The following is a 22,003-nucleotide window of genomic DNA, read 5'->3' on the forward strand; positions in this document are numbered from 1 at the left end:
GCAGTAAGTTGAACTATAGATAGTCCCTTAAGGTCACTACCAGAATTCCATGGATAATCATATAAATTGTGTGAAGGATACAGTATCACTGTAAGATACAGCAGTCAAAAGGCACTTCCAAACTATTAATAAGATGAATGCTCAATTTGGAGGGGGAGGAGGGTATGATTTAGGAAAAGTTAATACACAAAAAAATCTAAAACCAAAATGAAGCAATTAAATTAGGATGTGATTTTTCAAATTAAAAATCACTAATTTCAGAGCTTTTTTTTTAATTCCTTGACCTTACCATATGAACAAAAACAACATACAGAGTTTGAGAGAATACTACATAAAGCAATGCACAAATGTACCAACAATCTAAAAGTACTCTGCCAGTTTATTAAGACACTGCTAGAGTAAAACTGAAAAAAATCATGTACAAAGATTAACTTGTGGAATGAATATTTTGAATCTCAAACATATTAACTTATACCAGGAGAAAATATATGAAACTTTCAGAAAATTATTTCTATACACACATAAGTTCAAGAATACCTACCTTCCTCAGGACTGTTCTGGGAGTGTCTGTTAATCCGATTACCTCTTAGAGCTAGATGTAGTCTATACTTAGCCAATAAAATGGCGGAGGGAGCAGAGGAGGGGTGAAGGGAAGGGCTTTTTGCTAGTATCTCCACATCTAGAAGACCGTTTTAGGTTATAACCATAGGTCTGTTTATGCATTTTTATGAAGTACTCGTGTTTGTTGTGGACAAGGTTCATTATTTTGTAACATCTAAGCTTTTTGGATGTCCTGAAGTGACAATGTATGATAAAATGTATAGCTAGTGAATTAATCAATTTATAAGTTTCTTTTTGTTATTCATAGGAAAGCAGCATCCTGGAGATGGAATTGTTTGGTTTTTTTTTTTAAAGATTTTATTTATTAATTTGACAGAGAGAAACAGCCAGCGAGAGAGGGAACACAAGCAGGGGGAGTGGGAGAGGAAGAAGCAGGCTCCCAGCATAGGAGCCTGATGTGGGGCTCGATCCCAGAACGCCGGGATCACCCCGAGCCGAAGGCAGACGCTTAACGACTGCGCCACCCAGGCGCCCCTGGAGATGGAATTGTTAAGCTGTCTCTGAGAAATGTCAGGACTTAGGCTGGCAGCAGAGGGGCAGAAGGAAGTACAGAGGGAGAGATGTATGCAGATGTGTTCATATTTACATTGTAATGATAACTGTTAATGTGCGTGTGTCTCTTTGGCTGTAGTATAGGAACACATTAAGTGATTCAATGGAAACATACCTTCTTGCTAGTATTTGAAAAGTACAGATTGGACAATGAATTCTTTTAGAAGCATTATACACTGTGTACTCTGTTACTTTATGTCTCAGTTTTAACTGAACATTAAGGGAATGCAGTATTTTAATTGTAACTCTGCCAATATCTTTATCTAGAGGCCTGTTGCCATTTTTGTCCTTTAGAAAATTTTTGTCACCAAGAAAGGCAGGATTATATTTTTTTTCTTTCAGATGGAGTCGGTATAGTGTATTCTTGGTTATCAAAATACTTGTAGTTTTGGGACTTTGAAATGATAAATATTCACGGTGTATAAAAAAGCATGATACATAACCGTACAATCTTAATTACATTAAAATGCTTACTTGTGTAGATACACACATGGGACCTAGAAGTCAAACTGTAAAGTTCTTGTGATTATGGATGACTTTGTTGTTTCTTGTGTTTTTCAGTTTCCTTTTACGCCCATTAACTTTTAAAAAATAAAATTTTTAAAGCTAAAAAAGAATATCTACTTTCCTCTCCATTAGCCAATTCATAAAAATTATCTAATTTTTATTTCTAATTGCATACTCATGAAACTTTCTAGAGTACCTCCTGAGTTGCTCTAAGTACTGTGCATCTACTGATTTACTTCTTTGCCCAACTTAAAATGTTCATGATAACATAATTAAATCGTTATCTCTAGGCTAGCATTAATACCTTTACAGTTTAATATGATCAGTAGGAATATGGCAGAAGTCTCTAGATGGTGAAGGTACTTGGGACCAGATTCATTATATATAGTGTCCCGGTTGTGTGTGTGTACATGTGCATGCATAAGGTAGAGGTGGGACGACAGTCCTTGCCATCTGCTGCAGCAACCAATCCTATTGTTAGAGTCATTTCCACTGGTAAGGCCCCAAATGCACGAAGTGATTCTGAGTAAGGCTCTGTTTCTAGCAAAGAAGAATAAACTGGAATATGCTGCAGTCAATAAAATTAATGCCTTAAAAGGATTTAATCTTGATTGGGGATAAACTCCCTAAGTAATAATGGTAAAATATACTTGAATATTCTAAAAAAAATGTTAGCACTAATCTACAGAAGGTTTCTCATGCAACTGAGCTTTGTTTACCCTTGAACATACTGTATAAACAAATACTAACAAAGAGCCTAGAAAGCAGGGTTAGAAAGGAAAATATAAAAAATTAAATTAAAATACAGGAGAACTTCTGGTCCAGACAAGATGGCATAGATTCATATTTACTGGTCTTCCCTGGACAACTATATAGCCTGGAAATGACTTAAGAAGCAACCAAAGAAGGACTCTGAAAGATGGAAAGGGGAAGGTTCACTACTTAGGGACCCAGGACTAGAGGAACAATATAAAAGCAGGGAGTCCTGTGATTCTCCACCCAACAGCACAAAGTGATCCAGCCTAGCATCCCCTAATTCCCAATCCAGAACAGAAAGCTACCCAGGTAAGCTTATTCCTCCCTGGACTGAACACAAATCCTACCCCCACAAAACTGGCAATTTTGAGTTCTATGTGTCAAAACACAATCCTTCATGAATAAAGTGGAAATACAGACATTCTCAAACAAGGGAAAACTAAAGAATCTGTCATTAGCAGACCTACCTTTAAAGCGTGATTAAAGGAATTTCTTCGAACAAACAGGAAATGGTAAAAGAAGGAACCCTGAGTGCCAAGAAATAAGAACAGTGGAAAGAGCAGAAATACAGATAAATTAAATAGACTATCTCCTCATGAATTTTCTTAATCAAATCTGATTAAAAACTATACCACCACCTGATACTCAAGACAATATCAAAACCACTCACCATCTCACACCAGTCAGAATGGCTAAAATTAACAACTCAGGAAACAACAGATGTTGGCAAGGATGCAGAGAAAGAGGAACCCTCTTACACTGTTGGTGGGAGTGCAAACTAGGGCAGCCACTCTGGAAAACAGTATGGAGATTCCTCAAAAAGTTAAAAATAGAGCCATCCTATAACCCAGCAATTGCACTATTAGGTATTTATCCAAAGGATACAAACATAATGATTTGAAGGGGCACATGCACCCCAATATTTATAACAGCAATGTCCACAATAGCCAAAATATGGAAAGAGCCCAGATGTCTGACAGATGAATGGATAAAGAAGATGTGGGGATATATATATGAATATTACTTAGCCATCAAAAAGAATGAAACCTTGCCATTTGCAACAATGTGGATGGAACTAGAAGGTATCATGCTAAGTGAAATGAGTCAGTCAGAGAAGACAAATACCATATAATTTTACTCATATGTGGAATTTAAGAAACAAAACAGATGAACATAGGGAAAGGGAAAGAAAAATAAAATAAGATGAAAATTGAAAGGGAGGCAAACCATAAAAGATGCAGAACTCTAGGAAACAAACTGAGGTTTGCTGGAGGGGAGGAGGGTGGAGGAATGGGGTAACTGGGTGATGGGCATTAAGGAGGGCACTTGATGTAATGAGCACTGGATGTTATATGCAACTGAGGAATCACTAAATTCTACCTCTGAAACTTAAAAAAAAAAAAAAAGCCAGAAAAAAAAGTGGATGAATCTTAAAAAAAAAAAAAAAAGAAAGAAAAGAAAAAAGAAAAGAAACTAAGAAAGCAAAAGGATCTGAATAGAAGTAAGATTACCATACTTCACAGGAAGTGGTAAAACACTGACATCACTTATAAAACAAATATACAATTATTACCTAGCAATTGTACCACTGGGCATTTATCCCAGCGAACTGCATGTTCACACAAAAACCTGTACATGAATGCTCATATAGCTTTATTTATAATAGCCAAAACCAAAACTATACAAAACAAAGAATGGGAGAGCCCAGATGTCCTTCAAGGAGTGAATGGTTAAACAAACTGTGGTACATCCGTATCATGGAATACGACCCAGCAATAAGAAAAAGAATGAACTATGACACATGCAACAATTTGGATGAATCTCAAAAGAATTAATTATGCTGACTGGAAAAAGCCAATCTCAAATATTACATACTATATAATTCTATTTATAAAAATTCTTTTTTTTTTTTTTAAGATTTTATATATTTGTTTGACACAGAGAGAGCACAAGCAGGAGAAGCAGCAGAGGGAAAGGGAGAAACAGGCTCCCTCCCGATCTGGGGCTCGACCCCAGGACCCTGGGTTCATGACCTGAGCCGAAGGCAGATGCTTAACCAACTGAGCCACCCAGGCGCCCCTATAAAAATTCCTGAACTGACAAGACTTTAGAGATGGAGATTGGTGGTTGCCAGGGGTTGGCCGAAGGAGCAGGAAGGAGGTGGGTATGGTTATAAAAACATTGTGGTGATGTCACTGGTCTGTATCTTGACTATAGTGGTAGATATACAAACCTACACATGGGATAAAATTTCACATAACCAAGTATGCACAGATACACACAAAAATAAATATATGTAAAAGTGGGAAATCTAAATAAGATCAGTGGACTGCATGAATGTCAAACTCCTGGTTGTGACACTATAGTTTTGTAAGATGTAACCTTTGGGGGAAACTGAATAAAGGGCATATAGGAAGAGCCCATATTATTTCTCACAGTTGCATGTGAATCTACAATTACCTCCCCAAAAAAAGTTTATTTAAAATATAAACATACAAGATCCAATAAAATAAGTACACAAGAAAAAATTTGTAACGATGTATGGTGAAAAATGTTATCTAGACTTACTATGGTGATCATTCCATAGTATACGCAAATCTCGATTCCTTGTGTTATATACCTGAGACTAAGATAATGTTGTATGTCAATTATACCTTAATAAAAACATACATACAGTGTATCTGTATGTACATACAACTGTACATACACTGATAAAATACACAAAATACAGAGAGGGCTTTGAGAAAGACCTTATGAACTGCCAGAATAAATTTTTTCTCAAAATGTTTAAGTACCTATGAAGTTACAAATATCTACTTGTAGAAATAAAAACATTTTTTGACTCATATTTACATCAGATTTAAAGAAACTACTTGATAAAATATTGCTTAAAATGGGCAAACTAGAGACGTTAATTATTTCAATATTGATAGGTTACTATGTTGAGGCTATGTAGATTTTAAAAAGCATACAGATTACATATTTTCTTACTGAAAGCCAGATGATTTGTGGCTTAGCAGGAAAGGATTTGTAGCTGCTGGTTTCATGCTCTGAGCCCATAAAGGTCTCACAAAGTTGCTACAAACCTGTGACTTGTACAACTTATTTCCTCTAGAACATATGATTATAGCAAAACTATTATTATGTAAATCCCAGCCTGAGTGTTCCACATTTTCCCAAAATTTACTTTTTATTTCTATTTCTTAAAACTGTGAAAGTCTGTTTGTGTGGAGACTATAAAAACCAAATGCTTCAATATAAAAATGACAAAATTCTGAGCTAGTCCATCAGGACTGAAAACCTTGGAGATCAATGCCTCATTTTACGGATGAGAAAACAGACATCATAAAGGATGAATGGCATTATCAGTCCCTGGTCAGTCACCCCAAACAAATATGTTGAGGCACTTCAGCAGATGTTGCAAAATTATTTAATCCAAAAGTCCCAGTGAAAAAGAATACATACAACATGTACACCATGTTAGAGATTTAAAAAAAAAATTAGAGTTGTAAAAATAAATTTTAAATTAAGCACTTACTCTTAAGAATGTTTAACATATTAAAAATGTTTAGCCAAAATAATGACTCACTTTGGGTGTTGATGAACATTAGAAGGTGGTCTTGCCAAAGCTATTTACTGTACTGAAGACCCCAGTCAGTGTGTTTATCTTTTCTTCTAGGGTCCCTCAAAATTCCTGAGATGACACATATGTAACCTGGCCTTCCTTCCTTCCTTCCTTCCTTCAGGATTTAGCAGAGGATATGTACAAAACATGAGCGGGGGTGAGGGGGGAGAGCTATGGGATTGATTAATATTAGAGACCATGGGTAACAGTGGTATGGGGACTGGAACTTATTATTGAGTCCAAGCTCTACAGATCAGACACAGACATTGATAGATTAGATCTCTAAACTGTACAGACACTGTGGTAGGCACTTTAATTTCTTCAGTCCTCACAAGAACCCCACCGTGAATTAGGTACTATACATAAACCCCTTTTTCCAGATGAAGAACCAACTTCAAAGCGGTTAGTAAATGTTTAAAGTCACTGAGCTAACAGTTGTAAGAGCAGCACTGAATTTGAATACCATTGGAATCCAAAGCCTATATTCCTTACACTACCCCCCAAAAGGGAGCTGCAGCATACAGGAAGAGATAACTTTGTTGGGACAGACTAAGGAAACCTTTATGGAAGAAGTAAGTAAAATGACGACTCTGGAAGCACTACACACTGAAAGGGGTTCTGTGAGTATGCTTGAGGTGAGAAACCCAGCAGCAAAGACACTGCAGACAAAACAAAGACCTTAATGAAACTGTAGCAAAAAGGATTAAGAAATATCTCAACATAGGCAAATGTCCTGCCCCAGGGATACAGGTAATAGCCTTAATAATAAACAATCCTATGAAGAAAATTATCAGATGCGAGGGGTGTGATGTCACCAAAGTAAAATATTAAGTGCAATTTGCTAACCTAATGAAATGTTAACTTTTCATAAATCAGACTGCACATTAGACATAAAATTGCTGCTTTTAAGGTTTAATTTCTAAAAGATAATTTCTAAAAGATAAGGTAGGGAAAAGCGTGATTCCTTAAAACCTGAAATTACATAACACTAAAAATGGCATTACAAAGCAAAATTTCTTATACATTGGAAGATTAAAGATTTACCAAAAAATTATTATAATAAATCATACAAAACATATAACAGTTGAAAACATTAAGTTAGGATAAACATTAAAATTTTAAAAAGCAAAGGCAAAGAAAAGGTCTTTCCTGAAACACTGAAATCATTCTCAAGAAGTGTCATTTTAATTAAGTTAGTTTAAATTTTTGTGGGGAAATTATTACCCCCCTTTTTGGTTTCTATTACCTATTAAGGCATATTCTTTTGTCAATAATTTTCATATTTTAACCATTTTCCACAGCTGTTTTTCTTGTCTACTGTGCCAAACTCAAATTCAAATGAATGAAATTCAAATGAATATGAAAGTAGCCCAGGGAGTGGATTTTGTTTTTCGAAGTGAGGATTTAGATTTGGTGCCAGGAAGTACAGAATAAAGTTAAAAAAAAAAAAAAAAAAAGCTGTACTAGAAGAAGTCAGGATCTAGTAGAGGATATGGACAAAACTTGAGAAATGGGGGGAAAAGAGCTATGGGAACTAGTTAATATTAGTGTTAAGTTTGAGTCATATGTTGCCATTGATGTTTTTCCTCAGAATAAAATTTCTGGTTTTTAGTCCTTGGTTTAAAAATAAACAAAACTAAAGATCTGAAGCCTCTTGCTATCAAAGAAAACAATATTTGCCTAGCTTTCATGTACTACCAGCAATACTGACCATAATTAAATAACTTTATTTTACTTTAGCTTAAAATAGTCAATCTGCTTAAGTCAGATGCCAAAGTATCTATTTTTCCCCTCTGACTAGCTCCTCGATCATGTGAGAGGCATTCACGAAGAAATATAACAAGTGAAAAACCTCCTGATACTTGGATATTTTTTAAACTTACATGTTAAATGGGGTCGTGCAATATTTACTTAGTTAATCTTTGCTCTGTGTACTATTACGTTCTTTGTTCTCATCCATGGAGGGGATGAGCTGATTATGTCTTAACAAGAGGAGTTCATGTACCGCAGTGAAGATTTTTTTTTCTTAATCTGAGAGGCAGTCACTAACAAGCTTCAGCTGGAAGTGCTTGATGTTAAAACAGTGTGAACCTGTTCCTGGGCTAATAAACTATGTTCTTTCTGCCAACAAAAGGAAATCAATTTACAACCGTAATTAATTTTTAACATGCTCATTATTTTTATACTTTCTTAGGTTGGTATCTATGTCAATTGATTTGTGAAATACTCTGTCCTGTTTGTCCTGGAGGAGATTTACAACCTGAAACATATTAAATTATTTAAATAAAAGAATATGCGATATGTTAATGCACGAGGGTCATACAACCCAAGAAGCACCACATTTGATCTGATTTCAGGTGACGTGATAGTTCATGAGCATGTGGCGGACATCAAGAGAGTTCAACTGCCAGTTCTGCACACACAAGGTAGAGCTGATGAGTGCGGCAGTGGAAGGGATAGGCAAATGCTGTCAGAGCTGCTCAACTTAAAATCATCACCTCTGGACACTCACCTATGGAATTTCTATTTCCAAAAAACAGGTGGGGAGTAGACTATTAGTCTTCACTTATGCTCAGATAAACAAAAATTGGCATGTATGTTTTTACATAGAGGACTAAAGAGAGCGCCTATAATCTCTGGAACTTATTAGCACACAAATGACTGCAAATTGTTCTTATCTAGGAAGGCCATGACTGCAAACTTAAGAGAATGGGAAACCATTCATTCAATGAGTGAATCTCATGTTGAAGGCACTGTGTGAGACACACAAAAAAAGACAAGGACCTTTGCAGCCTCAAAGAATTCAATATATCAGAGAAGACAAACACATAATAAAATGGTAATGACACAGTATGAGAGGGATGCTAGTGATACGTATAAAGTCAACTGTCTGATTATAGAGAAAAGAATGAGTAATAGGGAGGGAGGCAGATCATGGACTCATGGAGAAATGGCGTTTGCGGATGTGGAGTGGGTGTTTTTCAGAGAAGAAACAGTTTATTGTGAATGGTGTAGAGGGTGAATAAAGAAAGTAGCAGAAAATGGGGCCAGTCTGTAAAGAACCTTACAGGAAATGTTATGGAATGGAGAACTGATTTTGCAGATAAAGTAACTCATTTAAAAAAGTGTAAGCAGAAAAACAAGATCAAATTTATTTAAGATTTATGCTGACGACTGTAGGGAAGACAAATTCAGAAGTACACGGTGACAGGGAGACCAGCCAGGATGCTGGGTGCAGTCGTCCAAGAGATAATGAGGCTACGTTTTTAAGGCAAAGGCAGCGTGCGTGGGAAAAAAGGAGTAAGTCCAAGAGACATCTGTACTTTGGAGGAAAAACAGACTGGCCTTGGTGACCAATTACAGGGAAACGAAAGTGTTCAGAAACGATTTCTCCACTGAACTTTTTTTAAAAAAACCTGTATTATCTTTGTTTTTCTAGCACCTAACACCGTGCATGCTACAAAGTATGTGCTTTGTTAAAGGACGAATAAATAAATGATTAGTTTTGAAATCTAGGTAAGGCTGAAAAACAGAAAAAAGGTTTAGGGAATAATTTTTGGTTTGGATGTATCAGTGTGTGATGAACATGGCACGTTCAGGTATGACCGTTCAGTTGGCAATCTGGTCCAAAACTAGAGAGGATACAGGCTAGAAATACAGGATTCAAAAGACATCAGCAGGCACACAGCACCTGAAGCTAAGGGAGTAGATTAGACAGTTGTGGGTACACTTATTTCCCTTTCTGGCTCCTAACACGGCATGATTACTCTTGATTCTAAGAATTCAACTCTCACATTTAGAGTGTCCAAGGTGAGGGAGCAATTAGGTTCTATAGATGACTTGGCAGTGAGAACCCCAATTTCTCACTATGAGAAACTGAAATATGTCTTTGTATGCGCAGGTGTGGCACCAGTTATTGAAATATGTCTTTGTGCAGGCAGGTGAGGCCAATGTCCTCCAAAGGACTCCAAATAGTTGTGAGCTGACAAGAAATCAAGACAACTGCTCACTGGAAATCCCCTTAAGCATCAACGTTTCCTCTAATCATCTTTTTATAAAAGTACTTAAAAATATAACACACATTTCCATAACGTAGATTTTTCTAAATCATCTATCAAACTATTCCTATTAAAACTCCTTTCCTCATTAAAACAAACTAGTCATGAAGCTCTAAGTAAGGTATGCATTGCCTACATAGTCACTATATTAACAGTATAGGTTTTCTTAAATAGGCACACGCAAGCACATACCCCCATATGTTCTTTTGTGCTTTCAGGAAGAAAAAAAAAAAATCTGCCAAGTCAAATAAAATTTATTGGTGTTGAATACATTCCCCCTCAAAATGTGAACAAAGGGCATACATTTGGGATATTTATTAGAAGCACTACTAAGCTTTGAGAAAGGTGGCTATAAAATATTGCCTACAAAAATAAGGTACCAATGTATTATTTTACTCAGAAGTTGAAAGTATAATTTATGCAATTTTTTTATCCCTTAGGCAGTATTTCACATGTCACCCTTAAGCAATGGTTCCATTTTTCCAGAATTCAGTAAAAATGCCTATTGCTGGGCTAATATATTCACAAAGGCAAAGTGGCTACACTGAAGAAATTTAATACCAGGTTTAGGGAAGACAAGAGAAGAGGAGAGTAGGGGTAAACACTGTTCTTTTACAAATGACAACAAGAAATTCAAGCTTTACCTCTGGGCAACAGACTAAAATATACTGTGCTTTTTTTCATCCTTGGAAATAATTAATATTAGTATTCCTTACCACCAAAGTAACTTCACTCTTTTCAAATATGAAATATCCCCAAATAGTTTTTTAAAAATCTCAGGAAATAGGCACCTTCTATGGAGTGTCTGATGGCAGAGTAGTAATACACCCACATCAGGGGTAGGAGTGGACTTGAGAATCTAATTTACTGCACCAGTGGAGACTGAGCACCATGGCAGTTGGGCCCTTCACTGCTAGAGAAGGGTCTGCCTCTGTCAAACAGCACCCCTGCCGACCTATTCATCAGGAAGTAGGCATTAAGTAAGCCTCCTTTACCATGTTTGCAATGAAATGTCGCACAGTCTCAGTTGTCATTAAGAAAAAAATAGTAAGGGGGTGCCTGGGTGGCACAGAGGTTAAGCGTCTGCCTTCGGCTCAGGGCATGATCCCGGCGTTATGGGATCGAGCCCCACATCAGGCTCCTCCGCTATGAGCCTGCTTCTTCCTCTCCCACTCCCCCTGCTGGGTTCCCTCTCTCGCTGGCTGTCTCTATCTCTGTCAAATAAATAAATAAAATCTTTAAAAAAAAAAAATAGTAAGATTATTAGAAAACATTAGCATTCGAGATATTTTCTGTGATTTATGTAATTTACCTTAACAGCATCAAGTATTTAAGTTGGATATTACAGAGAATATTGGAATGCTGGAACAAGCCAAAAGAAGCATAGAGAACTTACAAAAGAATAGGTTTTCACATTTTCTACTACACTAGTATGCAGGGAATTTGTTTTCAGGAAAACTGTTGTTTGCCAAACTTAATATAAAGAAAATTATCATACTTAAAGTCACTTCATATGAACATATTATAGCTAGATTTAGGATGTTACCCTTTATGTTTACAAGGTTCAAATTCTCACCTAATCAATACATGCATGTGATAATATTTCATCAACTATGATTTCTGATGTTATGTGACTAGCATTTGATAAATGTTATTACTTTTTCTGTAAAAATATAAAACAACTGTAATATTATGCAACAAACTAATTCTTTAAGGTAAAGAGGTTTATAATTATAAGTAAAGTATAAAATCAGCTTATTTGGTTAAAGTAGTTTTGGTTAAAAATTTACAAAAGTAGTTTGAAATATTGTATATAAAAGAGTGACAAAATAGGGTAACTTTTTTTCTTTCTTAAAGTATTTTATTTATTTATTTATTTAGAGAGAGAGAGAGCGCGCGAGCGCGCGCGCACAAGCTGGGGGAACAGCAGGCAGAGGCACAGGGAGAAACAGACTTCCTGCTGAGCAGGGAACCAGATTCAGGGCTCGATCCCAGCACCCTGGGATCATGACCTGAGCCAAAGGTAGATGCTTAACCAACTGAGCCACCCAGGCGCCCCTAGGGTAACTTTTAATCATGAAGTATTTGAAATACACCCATGTAACTTTTTAAGACCCCCTTAGTTTATAATAAGCCAAATATAATAGACTGCTTATTTGTCCATAACTTAACAAGTTTCAAGTCTTAACTGAGATTGTTTGATACCAACAGATACAACAGAATCTAATTTAGTTACAACTAAATTTAATTTGGTATTAGCAAAATTTAGTTATGACACAGGTATTAAACAAGCATGCTCCACAACACTAAGTTCAAGGCATGTCAGAAGGAAAGATTCAACAAACAGGTTTGTTAATTTTACTTGGAACGAGACATTCAAATACCTATACTATCAAAAAACAGGGACTACTGAAGTGAAAAATCCTATTTTTATCTATTCACCTTAAATATTTAACTATTAGTTTTCCCTTTAAGTATCAGTTCCTTCATTCAGCATGTCTGTCCTCCAGTAAATACATACATAGGCCATTAACCCTAGTACAAGCCAGAAGCTGATTTGGAACTCCTCATGGCAGGAATAGCATTCTCTTCACATTCGTATTCTCTTTATCTAACACAGTGCCTGCAACATAGCAGGCCTCAGTAAGGATCTGTTAAATGAAATCTTAAGCAGAGAAAGAAAAACTTAATTTCAACCAGGGAAAAAAGAGAAACACTTTGAATTTGAAGTATGAATTAAAAGTAGATTAACTAGATTAAAATATTTATATTTAAATGTTTTTGAGTTAATATTAACAAAATCCCTTCTATACTGTAAAAAAAAAACAGAAAATTATATAAATTTACTGAATAGCTACCTATATTTGAAGAAAGATGCCAAAAATCTGTTTTTGGTTAAATAAAAGGTTAGCAGCCCCAACAAGTGTAGTGAAAACATCTTCCAGCTATGGTAAATTAGAGATGAAGTAGCTGCTTCAAAAAGCTTTCACAGATAAAATACATTATCATTCTGCATTCTGACTGATGATGATTTGGAAAATATCACAATTATTAGTTTAAATATACCCTGTATAGCTTATAAACCAACAATTAAATCAGCAGAAAGCTTAAGGTTATCTAAATGCTACTACAATTAATGCAACCTTTTTGGGGAAAGATCAGTTGATTTATGACCAAAAAATTAAACAGATATAACAAATACAGTCCAAATATATTCCATTATGTATATGGTATCATGATGTGAGTCCAAAAGCAGAGAAAGCAGAAATGGAAATGTATATTTTTGAAAAAACTATATCTGTACATTATACTTTGCTCAAAAAAAATTCTTTATACTCTTAAAAATTAAAATAAATGTGTAAGAACATTTTAATTTTTCCTTATTAAATTATGTACAACTAAACAGAAAGCCATTCAGAAATCAGATATTAATTACTGAAAAAATTCAACTTGTCTATATGGTACATAGAACTATTTTTTAAAGGAACAATGTATGCTCCTTTTCTTATCTTTCAGCTACTTCTTGATATTAATTTAGACTGCAATTCTTATACAGAATATAACAATTATATCATTTTAAAACTTCTAAACTGTAATTACAGTGAACTATCTTCAAAAATAATTCTTCAAAATGCTAAATCAAATAAGATCAATGTCAGTTTGTAATATATGTGTAATTAAATGTCCTTAATTTTTTAAAGATAATTTTCCCTTTAAAAGTCACTTTCAGAAACTTCTACCAGTAATTTTAGAAATAAACTCTTCAGCAAGTTTATCCTCGAGAAAAGATAAAGCAATATGGCTTAATATTTTAAAATAAGTAATATACATGACTAGAATCTTAAAGAATTATTCCTACTATCTTCACCTAAATATAAGACTATGGAGGAAGTGGGCAAGGATGAGTAAGAGAAGATACAGAAATATCAAAAAGGATGAAATAGATCATGCAAAAATTTCCAAAAAAATTATCATTTTTCTTCAAGGAAAAAAAAAGATAAAATAAAAAAGCATAACCTGGTTTTAATACGCTTTAAAAAAAAAAGGGCAAGTGATCCATTTATACAATGGAATATTACTCAGCTATCAAAAAGAACGACTTCTCAACATTTGCTGCAACATGGACGGCACTGGAGGAGATAATGCTAAGTGAAATAAGCCAAGCAGAGAAAGACAATTATCATATGGTTTCTCTCATCTATGGAACATAAGAACTAGGAAGATCGGTAGGAGAAGAAAGGGATAAAGAAAGGGGGGGTAATCAGAAGGGGGAATGAAGCGTGAGAGACTATGGACTCTGAGAAACAAACTGAGGGCTTCAGCGGGGAAGGGGTGGGGGAATGGGATAGGCTGGTGATGGGTAGTAAGGAGGGCACGTATTGCATGGTGCACTGGGGGTTATATGCAACTAATGAATCATCGAACTTTACATCAAAAACCAGGGATGTACTGTATGGTGACTAACATAATATAATAAAAAAATATTATAATAATAAAAAAATGCATTTGATCCATTCAAAAAAAAAGGGCAATTCAACAGTATTTCTTTTAAAGATGATAAATGGTCTTCAATAACATATCTGATCAAATTAAAATTTGAACGTAATACCTCTGAACTTTACTACTTCCTGCATGTACATGGTATAGTTTACCCATTCTAGCCACACTGACGGGAAAAAAAAATAAAAACACAAGAATTAATGCTTTGCCATTCACAAAGTTCATACACATATATAAGAACTACATTTGTTTCATGTGACTGACAATTTTTAAAAAGAGCCATGATCTTGACTACAAGATTATATTAAATTGGATAACGGTAAATTTACCTTAAAAGTCTCAGAAAAATTTAAAAACCATATTTCAATTTGATAAATCTGAGCATTAATCTAACATAAAACATTAAATATGCTAATATTCTTTTACCTACTTATGAGACTAAAAAATTAATGAATAGAATTTTATCTAAAACCTAATAAAGAATAAATTCAGAAGAATACCAACCACAATACAATACTGCTACTATTATGAATTTGATCATTATTCTCAATTGGAATTTTAACAACTTTAAAGATTCCTTAAGCTACTATTTTTATAACTTTTTTACAGAATAGATTTAAATAGATTTGAATAAAATGCAATGGAAATAAAATTGCACTTCAAGAAAATTGTGAACAATTTTGTGATCAATTGTGAAAATTGATCAATTTGTTATATGTAACAAATAATAAATAATTATATAACTGGTAATTCAAACTAAAAGAACAGCACATTACTATGAAACTATGAAATAAATCTTTAAAACAGTTGCATATGGAATAAATGATTAGAAAAATAATACATTATCATCTCACATAGGCACATAACAGTCAATAGAAAACACTTTACTTCCAGGTGGAAAATACTCATGCAACACAATTCTTTATCAATCTTATTTACATTTTCATGAACGTGTACACATGTGTGCATACATACATGTATATATCATTAAACATCTTCAGGCAATTGTATTTTTGTTTTGTATTTTGTTTAATTTTGTATTTTGTTCAATTGTATTTTGTTAAATGTGTTCATTTAACAAACAGCTTTCTCTAAACATGAAAGACTTTAAGGAGTAAAGCTGTTTCCTTAGGTTCTTAAAACTAGAATGCAGCAATATCACCATCTAGTGTTCTTATCAAATAAGCACTGCCAATACAAATGTGGGCAGCCTTCTTTCACTTAAAGAATTAAGTGAACTTAAGGAAATTGCATTCCTATGGTCAAGAGTAAAGTGTGATGGCTGAATAATATGATAAAAATAGAAACGGTCACTGGGAATCAATGGGAAGGGGAAAAAAACCTGTGGGAGAAACACCCTTTTTCTGAATGTGAATTCTGCCACATTTTGTTTTTAAACACAGTATATATATGCTTCTTGATTTTCTTAGATACTTTATTGACCAAGCAAAAGCAGAGCTCAATTCCTTAGGGTTAGTTGCATCTATCCCTCAGTATTCTCTCACCCTTTGTATCCCAAATGGGAATCACTGAGATCAAGTCCTAAATGATTTATCATCAAATGAACACAAACAAATTCATTTAAAGCCATGTTTTAAATATACAAAATTATCATTTTGATTACTGCTAATGAGAAGAAATAAAGAGCAAAAACTTCGTTTAGGCTGTTACGTTGAAGAGAATTTAACTTCATTTAAAAAATAAAGATGCATTTAGGCCAAGTTGTTTCTTAATTACATTACAGACACTGCTGAAAACACAGACTGGTGATACTGTTCTTCTCTAACCAAAGCCTCAGAGCAGCTAGTAAATCTCCAAATCAGCAACCTCTTGTTGGTTTTGACTGTCTATCCCTATAAACCTAGACCTGCTGCTGGGAAAAATCTGCATCCAAGTCTGGTTGCTGCCAGTGATTTGCTGTGTGGCCTTGGGCAGATCTTTTAGGCACTGAGCTTCAGTTCCCTCTCCTTTTTTAAAGATTAACCTAGTACACAGCAAACTATAAATGCAAAACACTCTAGCAACATAAGGTACGATGTGGAGGGCATCAACAGCAAGGTGTGATGTGCGGTTACTTGTGTGTGTGTTACTTGTTCTGGACCACAGCGACAACAACTGCTGTCACTATGACGATACAACCCCATCCACTCTCAACGAGACTGGGGCGACAGTTCACAAATGTATTTTGTTTTTTTCCCAGTCCCGTCCCTTTACTCCTATCATCTCCCCTTCTTAAATCTCTAACTAACTTTATCCACTGGAAGTAAGATATGTTAGCTTTATCTATTACTTTTCCTTTTTATTTATCCAATTTCTCATTTTTTTTGTATAATAAACAGGTATCACTTACATAAACTAGAAATACTTAAAGAAACAAAACTCCTACTCATTCTCCACAGCCCAGCTCCACTTTTATCCTTTTCTGTGAAGCTGTCTTTCTCTCACCCTGCCCAATCCAGAAGTGCTCTCTCTCTGCTCTAGAATTCTCAGCAGCACTATCCAGCATCCATTTACAGCCTTATACCATTATTTTTATGTATATGTTTTATTCCCCCAGAATAAATTACAAACTTTCCAAAAGGAATAAACATTTATTATCCTTCCCTCTCTCTCCTTCACACAAAGGTAATTTTGGGGCACTTGAGAAGTACAATCACATGTGATGCAAATGTCTTCCTTAACTCTCTACCTCACTTCTCCGCTTTGGTTCTCAATGATTTACTCATTGTGTCATGGTGGGAATACCATTTAACCTCTCTAAAGCTCAATTCCTTTTAATAAAGATAATGGAAGCTGCCTTCTGTTCCATAGTTATTGCAATAGCAAAAACGAAACAAAAAATCTCTACTATATGCAGAAAGCTTTTAAGAAAATGTAAAGTCTGATTACAAATTAATTTCAGGGGGTGCCTGGGTGGTTCAGTTGGCTTAAGCATCTGCCTTCGGCTCGGGTCATAATCCTGGAGTCCTGGGATCTAGCCCCAGGTAGGGCTCCCCGCTGCTCATCAGGGAGCCTGCTTCTCCTCTGACCCTCCCCCCTCTGGTGCTCTCATTCTCTCTCTCTCTTTCTCAAATAAATAAAAATCTTTAAAAAATAAATAAACAAATAAATAAATAAAGGGACACCTGGGTGGCTCAGTCAGTTAAGCGTCTGCCTTCGGCTCGGGTCATGATCCCAGGGTCCTCGGATCAAGCCCCACATCAGGCTCCTTGCTCAGTTGGGAGCCTGCTTCTCCCTTTGCCTGCTGCTCCCCCTGCTTGTGTTCTCTTTCTCTCTCTTTCTGACAAATCAATAAATAAAATCTTAAAAAAAAAATAGTCACTATGACTTAAAAAAAATCATTTAAAAATTTTTTTTCATTTAAAAAAAAAATGGAAAAAGAATCCCTATAATACAGATTAAAACTGAATTATATTTTTAAAGTTACCAGCATTAGGGCCACCAATCTACCTATTTAAGCTAGTTATTTACATAGCTTAATAACCAACTAGACTACCTTTCTTCAAGAACACAATAAATGTAGATACAATTTTCTATAAATGCTGACTTACATAAAAATTATCTAACTTCAATGTTGAGAATGTTGAGAACATATCTGTTTTTGGTTCTCAAAGTCTTCTTTAAATGAAAAGTTAAAAGTTAGCATCATATAGGGGTGCTTGAGTGGCTCAGTCGGTTAAGCATCTGCCTTCAGCTCAGATCATGATCCAGGGGTCCTGGGATCAAGCCCCAGGGTGGGCTCTCTGCTCAGCATAGAGTCTGCTTCTCCCTCTGTCCACCCACCCTGCTCCCCTGCTCGTGCTCTCTCTCTCTCTCAAATAAATAAATAGAATCCTAAAAAAAAAAAAATTTACCACCATACATTAGATTATAAGTCAAACATCCATTCAGGGACTAAATTTATTTGCAGCAAATTTAAACATCAATGTTATTATTTACATATTTCTCAACCTAAAAACATATATAGAGAACAAAATGTTCATTGTAAAATCTGAAGTGCTTTTCAATACTGCTAGTCACATCATCTGATTTATCTTCTACCCATTGATACCATATGCTAAGAACTGTTTTTCTGGACCATTTAAGAAATCTATTGTGACTGTATTTTTAATAGATTTTTTTCTTAAAATGTGAACTAAAAAAAATACCCTTAATGACTTTATTTTATTTTAAAAAGTCGTATTTCATATTTTTATGGTACTGCTGCCATCTAGTGAAAAATTTTGAGAACTTAATCATTCCAGAAAATTTTTTTTTTAATATCATACTGTTGACATATATATGAGCAATAAGGATACTACAGATTACTTTCCTACAAATAAATTTTTTTTAATTTTGTGTTCATTAGATTATATTCTACATAATAATTCATCAATTTAATCATGAAACCACTTATTTAATCAGCAAGATAATTATAATTGTTTAATTTTAAAATTCCTTTATTGAAAAAATAAAACATCTGGAAACATCAAGTTGGTTTTGTCATCAAGTTATACCTGTAAACAGAAGCAAATTCAGGGATACCCTCAAAGATTCTATATTTGGAATTTTCAAGTACTTACCAAGAACACTGTTCATTGCTTAGTTAAAACAGTAACATATGCTAACTAAAAATCTAAATGCCTGGAACTATACCAACTATACTACCTGAAGAATTCCATAAAGACAGAGAGGACAGATAAGAACCTATTATTAAGCTTACCTGGGAAAAAATGTTTGCTGTTGGAGCAACTCTACTGTCCACGATACTATATAATATTGCTAATAATCTGTCTAGTGGAAATGGTTTTGGTCCGAGAAGATGATTACTTGTCTGTAACAAAAAGAACATGGATTTTCTTCTTGCAGAACTCACTTTCTGTACCACAAATTCCCAGTAACAATATACATATACCCCAAAGATCCTAACAATTCTAACTTCTACTCTCTACGTTAAAACCTTAGCTGATACAAAGACTTATCTTTCAACATTTTCTTCAAGATTTTCTGACTTAGCATAAACAGGTATTAAATAAACACCTCACAAGTCATCCATTCCTAGTCCTGAACATCACACCTATTTTGTTGTTATAACCAGATGGTAAGCCAGGTCATTTGTCAAAATAGTGCATAACCAAAACAAGGGTCCGGGTACTAACTCCTCAACTAGAACTTACTCCTTAGTTTTCACTATTCATTCCTTTTTGTGCCACCACCAGGAAAATACATTTGTTCACCATTAATAGTTCTAAAAAGATCAGTTATAGTAAATGCTAGCTTAGAAAACTAATAAAAGATTTGACAATTTGTGAATAAGCTGCTGTCAGCCTGAAACAATGTAAATTTAAAAACTGAAAGATCAGGGGCGCCTGGGTGGCACAGCGGTTAAGCGTCTGCCTTCAGCTCAGGGCGTGATCCCGGTGTTATGGGATCGAGCCCCACATCAGGTTCCTCCGCTAGGAGCCTGCTTCTTCTTCTCCCACTCCCCCTGCTGTGTTCCCTCTCTCGCTGGCTGTCTCTATCTCTGTCGAATAAGTAAATTAAAAAAAAAAAAATCTTTAAAAAAAAAAAAAGAAAAAGAAAAAAAAACTGAAAGATCATAAAATGTGCATATTTGTGTACAAAGCCATATGGTACAATTTCTTGTCATCAGAAACTGAAGTGCTCAAGGTCTACTCTAAGATAATTTTAGTAGCACTGTTAGAATGTAATATCTATATTACTGATGGCAAATAAATGGAAATCTGTATTTACATGCATAAGAAAAATTATTTCTTTAAAGAATGACTGTAAAAAAAAGGCCTACACAGAATTAAAAAATGAAGTATGTGTTTACCTCAGCTACTTATATCTAAAAAATAGTTTAGAAATCATTTTCCAGGTCTTAAATTTTATATCCTTTCTCATTAAATACTTCAAGCATATAGAAAAGTATAGAGGCTGATATTTAAATAATAATGTGCCCAGCACCCAATTTGTGATATGTGCAAAGGAAAAAAAAAGGTAAACTGAAGCTCCCTTACACCCCTCTCACATCCCATTTTCTCCCAAAAGGAACCACTATCCAGAATGTGGTGTTTTTACCACTTTCATGACAACTTTTATACTGCTACTATAGATGTATTCATAAATAATATACAGCACTATCTGCAAGATAAATGACATATAATGACATATAAATGACATTATTTTGGACATATCACTCTACTAAGTTGCTTTTTTCCTTCAATATGTTTTTGAGGTTTACCCATATTGATACACGCACTTCTAAGTCCCATTTTTAAGCAACTCTACAGAATTCCATTTTATGACAATAAAATCTATCTACTTCTAAAATCTACTTCTAAAAATTCATCACTATAATTCATCACAAATTATCCTGTGATGGACCATCCTGTACATTTCTCCTTGTGCACATGTGTGAGTTTCTCTAAGTGGGACTGAGAAACTGAAGTAGAAAGCAGAGGGCAGAGACAATGCTCTATGATCACCAACACTTCGTCTGGGGCACAGGGAAGCCTACATTTCCTAGTTATCTTCTGCCATTAGATGACTGGGGGTGAATGTGACGTCACCTACTTCCAAGCCTGGCCTTTCAAACCTTTAATCTTCTTTTAATCCTTTAATCTTCTTACCCTTTGGTGGCCACTTTAGAAATCACCATGTTTTACTTGGCATCACTACAAAAGAGGGCCACCCAACCCATACTCCACTGTGTCAGGAGTAACATATAAATCTTTGTTATGTTAATCCACTCAGAGTTCGGGGGGGTGGGTTATTTTTTGCTACAGCCCAGCCCAGCTTACCGTGACCAATTCAAAGTACACGCACATATTAACTTTATTATCGCCAACCTACAGAATACGCAGGCTCTTATTCTTCTACATTATCACCAATAAAATCATCAGATTCTTTTTTTAGTTTTGCCAATCCAAGAACATGAAATAACAGCTGTTGTTTAAGTTTCATTTCTCAAAAAAATAAATAAAAATAAAGATTCATTTCTCTCACTAGTGAATGAGGCTGATAACCACGTCAGGTTTGTTAGACATTCAGGTTCCTTTTTATATCATTTACCCACATATCGATTGGATTTTTGCCTTTTTCTTACTGGTTTATATATGTCTTCTAAAAAATTCTAGATACTAATCATTTGTTACTAATCATTTGTCATTTGTGTGAGTTTAAGAATAGTGGTTAACATCGGGGTGCCTAGGTGGCACAGTCGGTTGAGCATCTGACTCATGATTTTGGGTCAGGTCATGATCTCAGAGTCATGAGAGCCAGTCCCATGTTGGGCTCCACACTTAGCGCAGAGTTTGCCTGAGATTCTCTCTCTCCCTCTGCCTCTACCACAGAAGTATTGTGAATTCTGACCCCACATCAGTGTTAAGCCCTGGTTTCC

The 22,003-nt window shown here is 35.0% G+C and overlaps 1 protein-coding gene across 5 annotated transcripts in view; it reads right to left on the reverse strand.

The window, feature by feature from the left end:
• The window catches only part of ORC5 (origin recognition complex subunit 5), a 176,994-nt gene that overhangs the window by 113,949 nt on the left and 41,042 nt on the right, over positions 1-22,003 (reverse strand). For 3 of the 5 annotated variants that reach the window (XM_087861163.1, XM_087861165.1, XM_045793424.2), the window contains exon 12: positions 19,322-19,432. The exons of the other annotated variants lie outside the window; for them this stretch is intronic. In XM_087861163.1, coding sequence (XP_087717289.1) covers positions 19,322-19,432 — 111 coding nt within the window. The remainder of the gene's footprint in view (positions 1-19,321; positions 19,433-22,003) is intronic. 5 annotated transcript variants of the gene reach the window in all.

Source organism: Ursus americanus, chromosome 3 (genome assembly GCF_024610735.1).
Source record: "Ursus americanus isolate L20-20 chromosome 3, mUrsAme1.1.p, whole genome shotgun sequence".
Lineage (NCBI taxonomy): Eukaryota > Metazoa > Chordata > Mammalia > Carnivora > Ursidae > Ursus > Ursus americanus.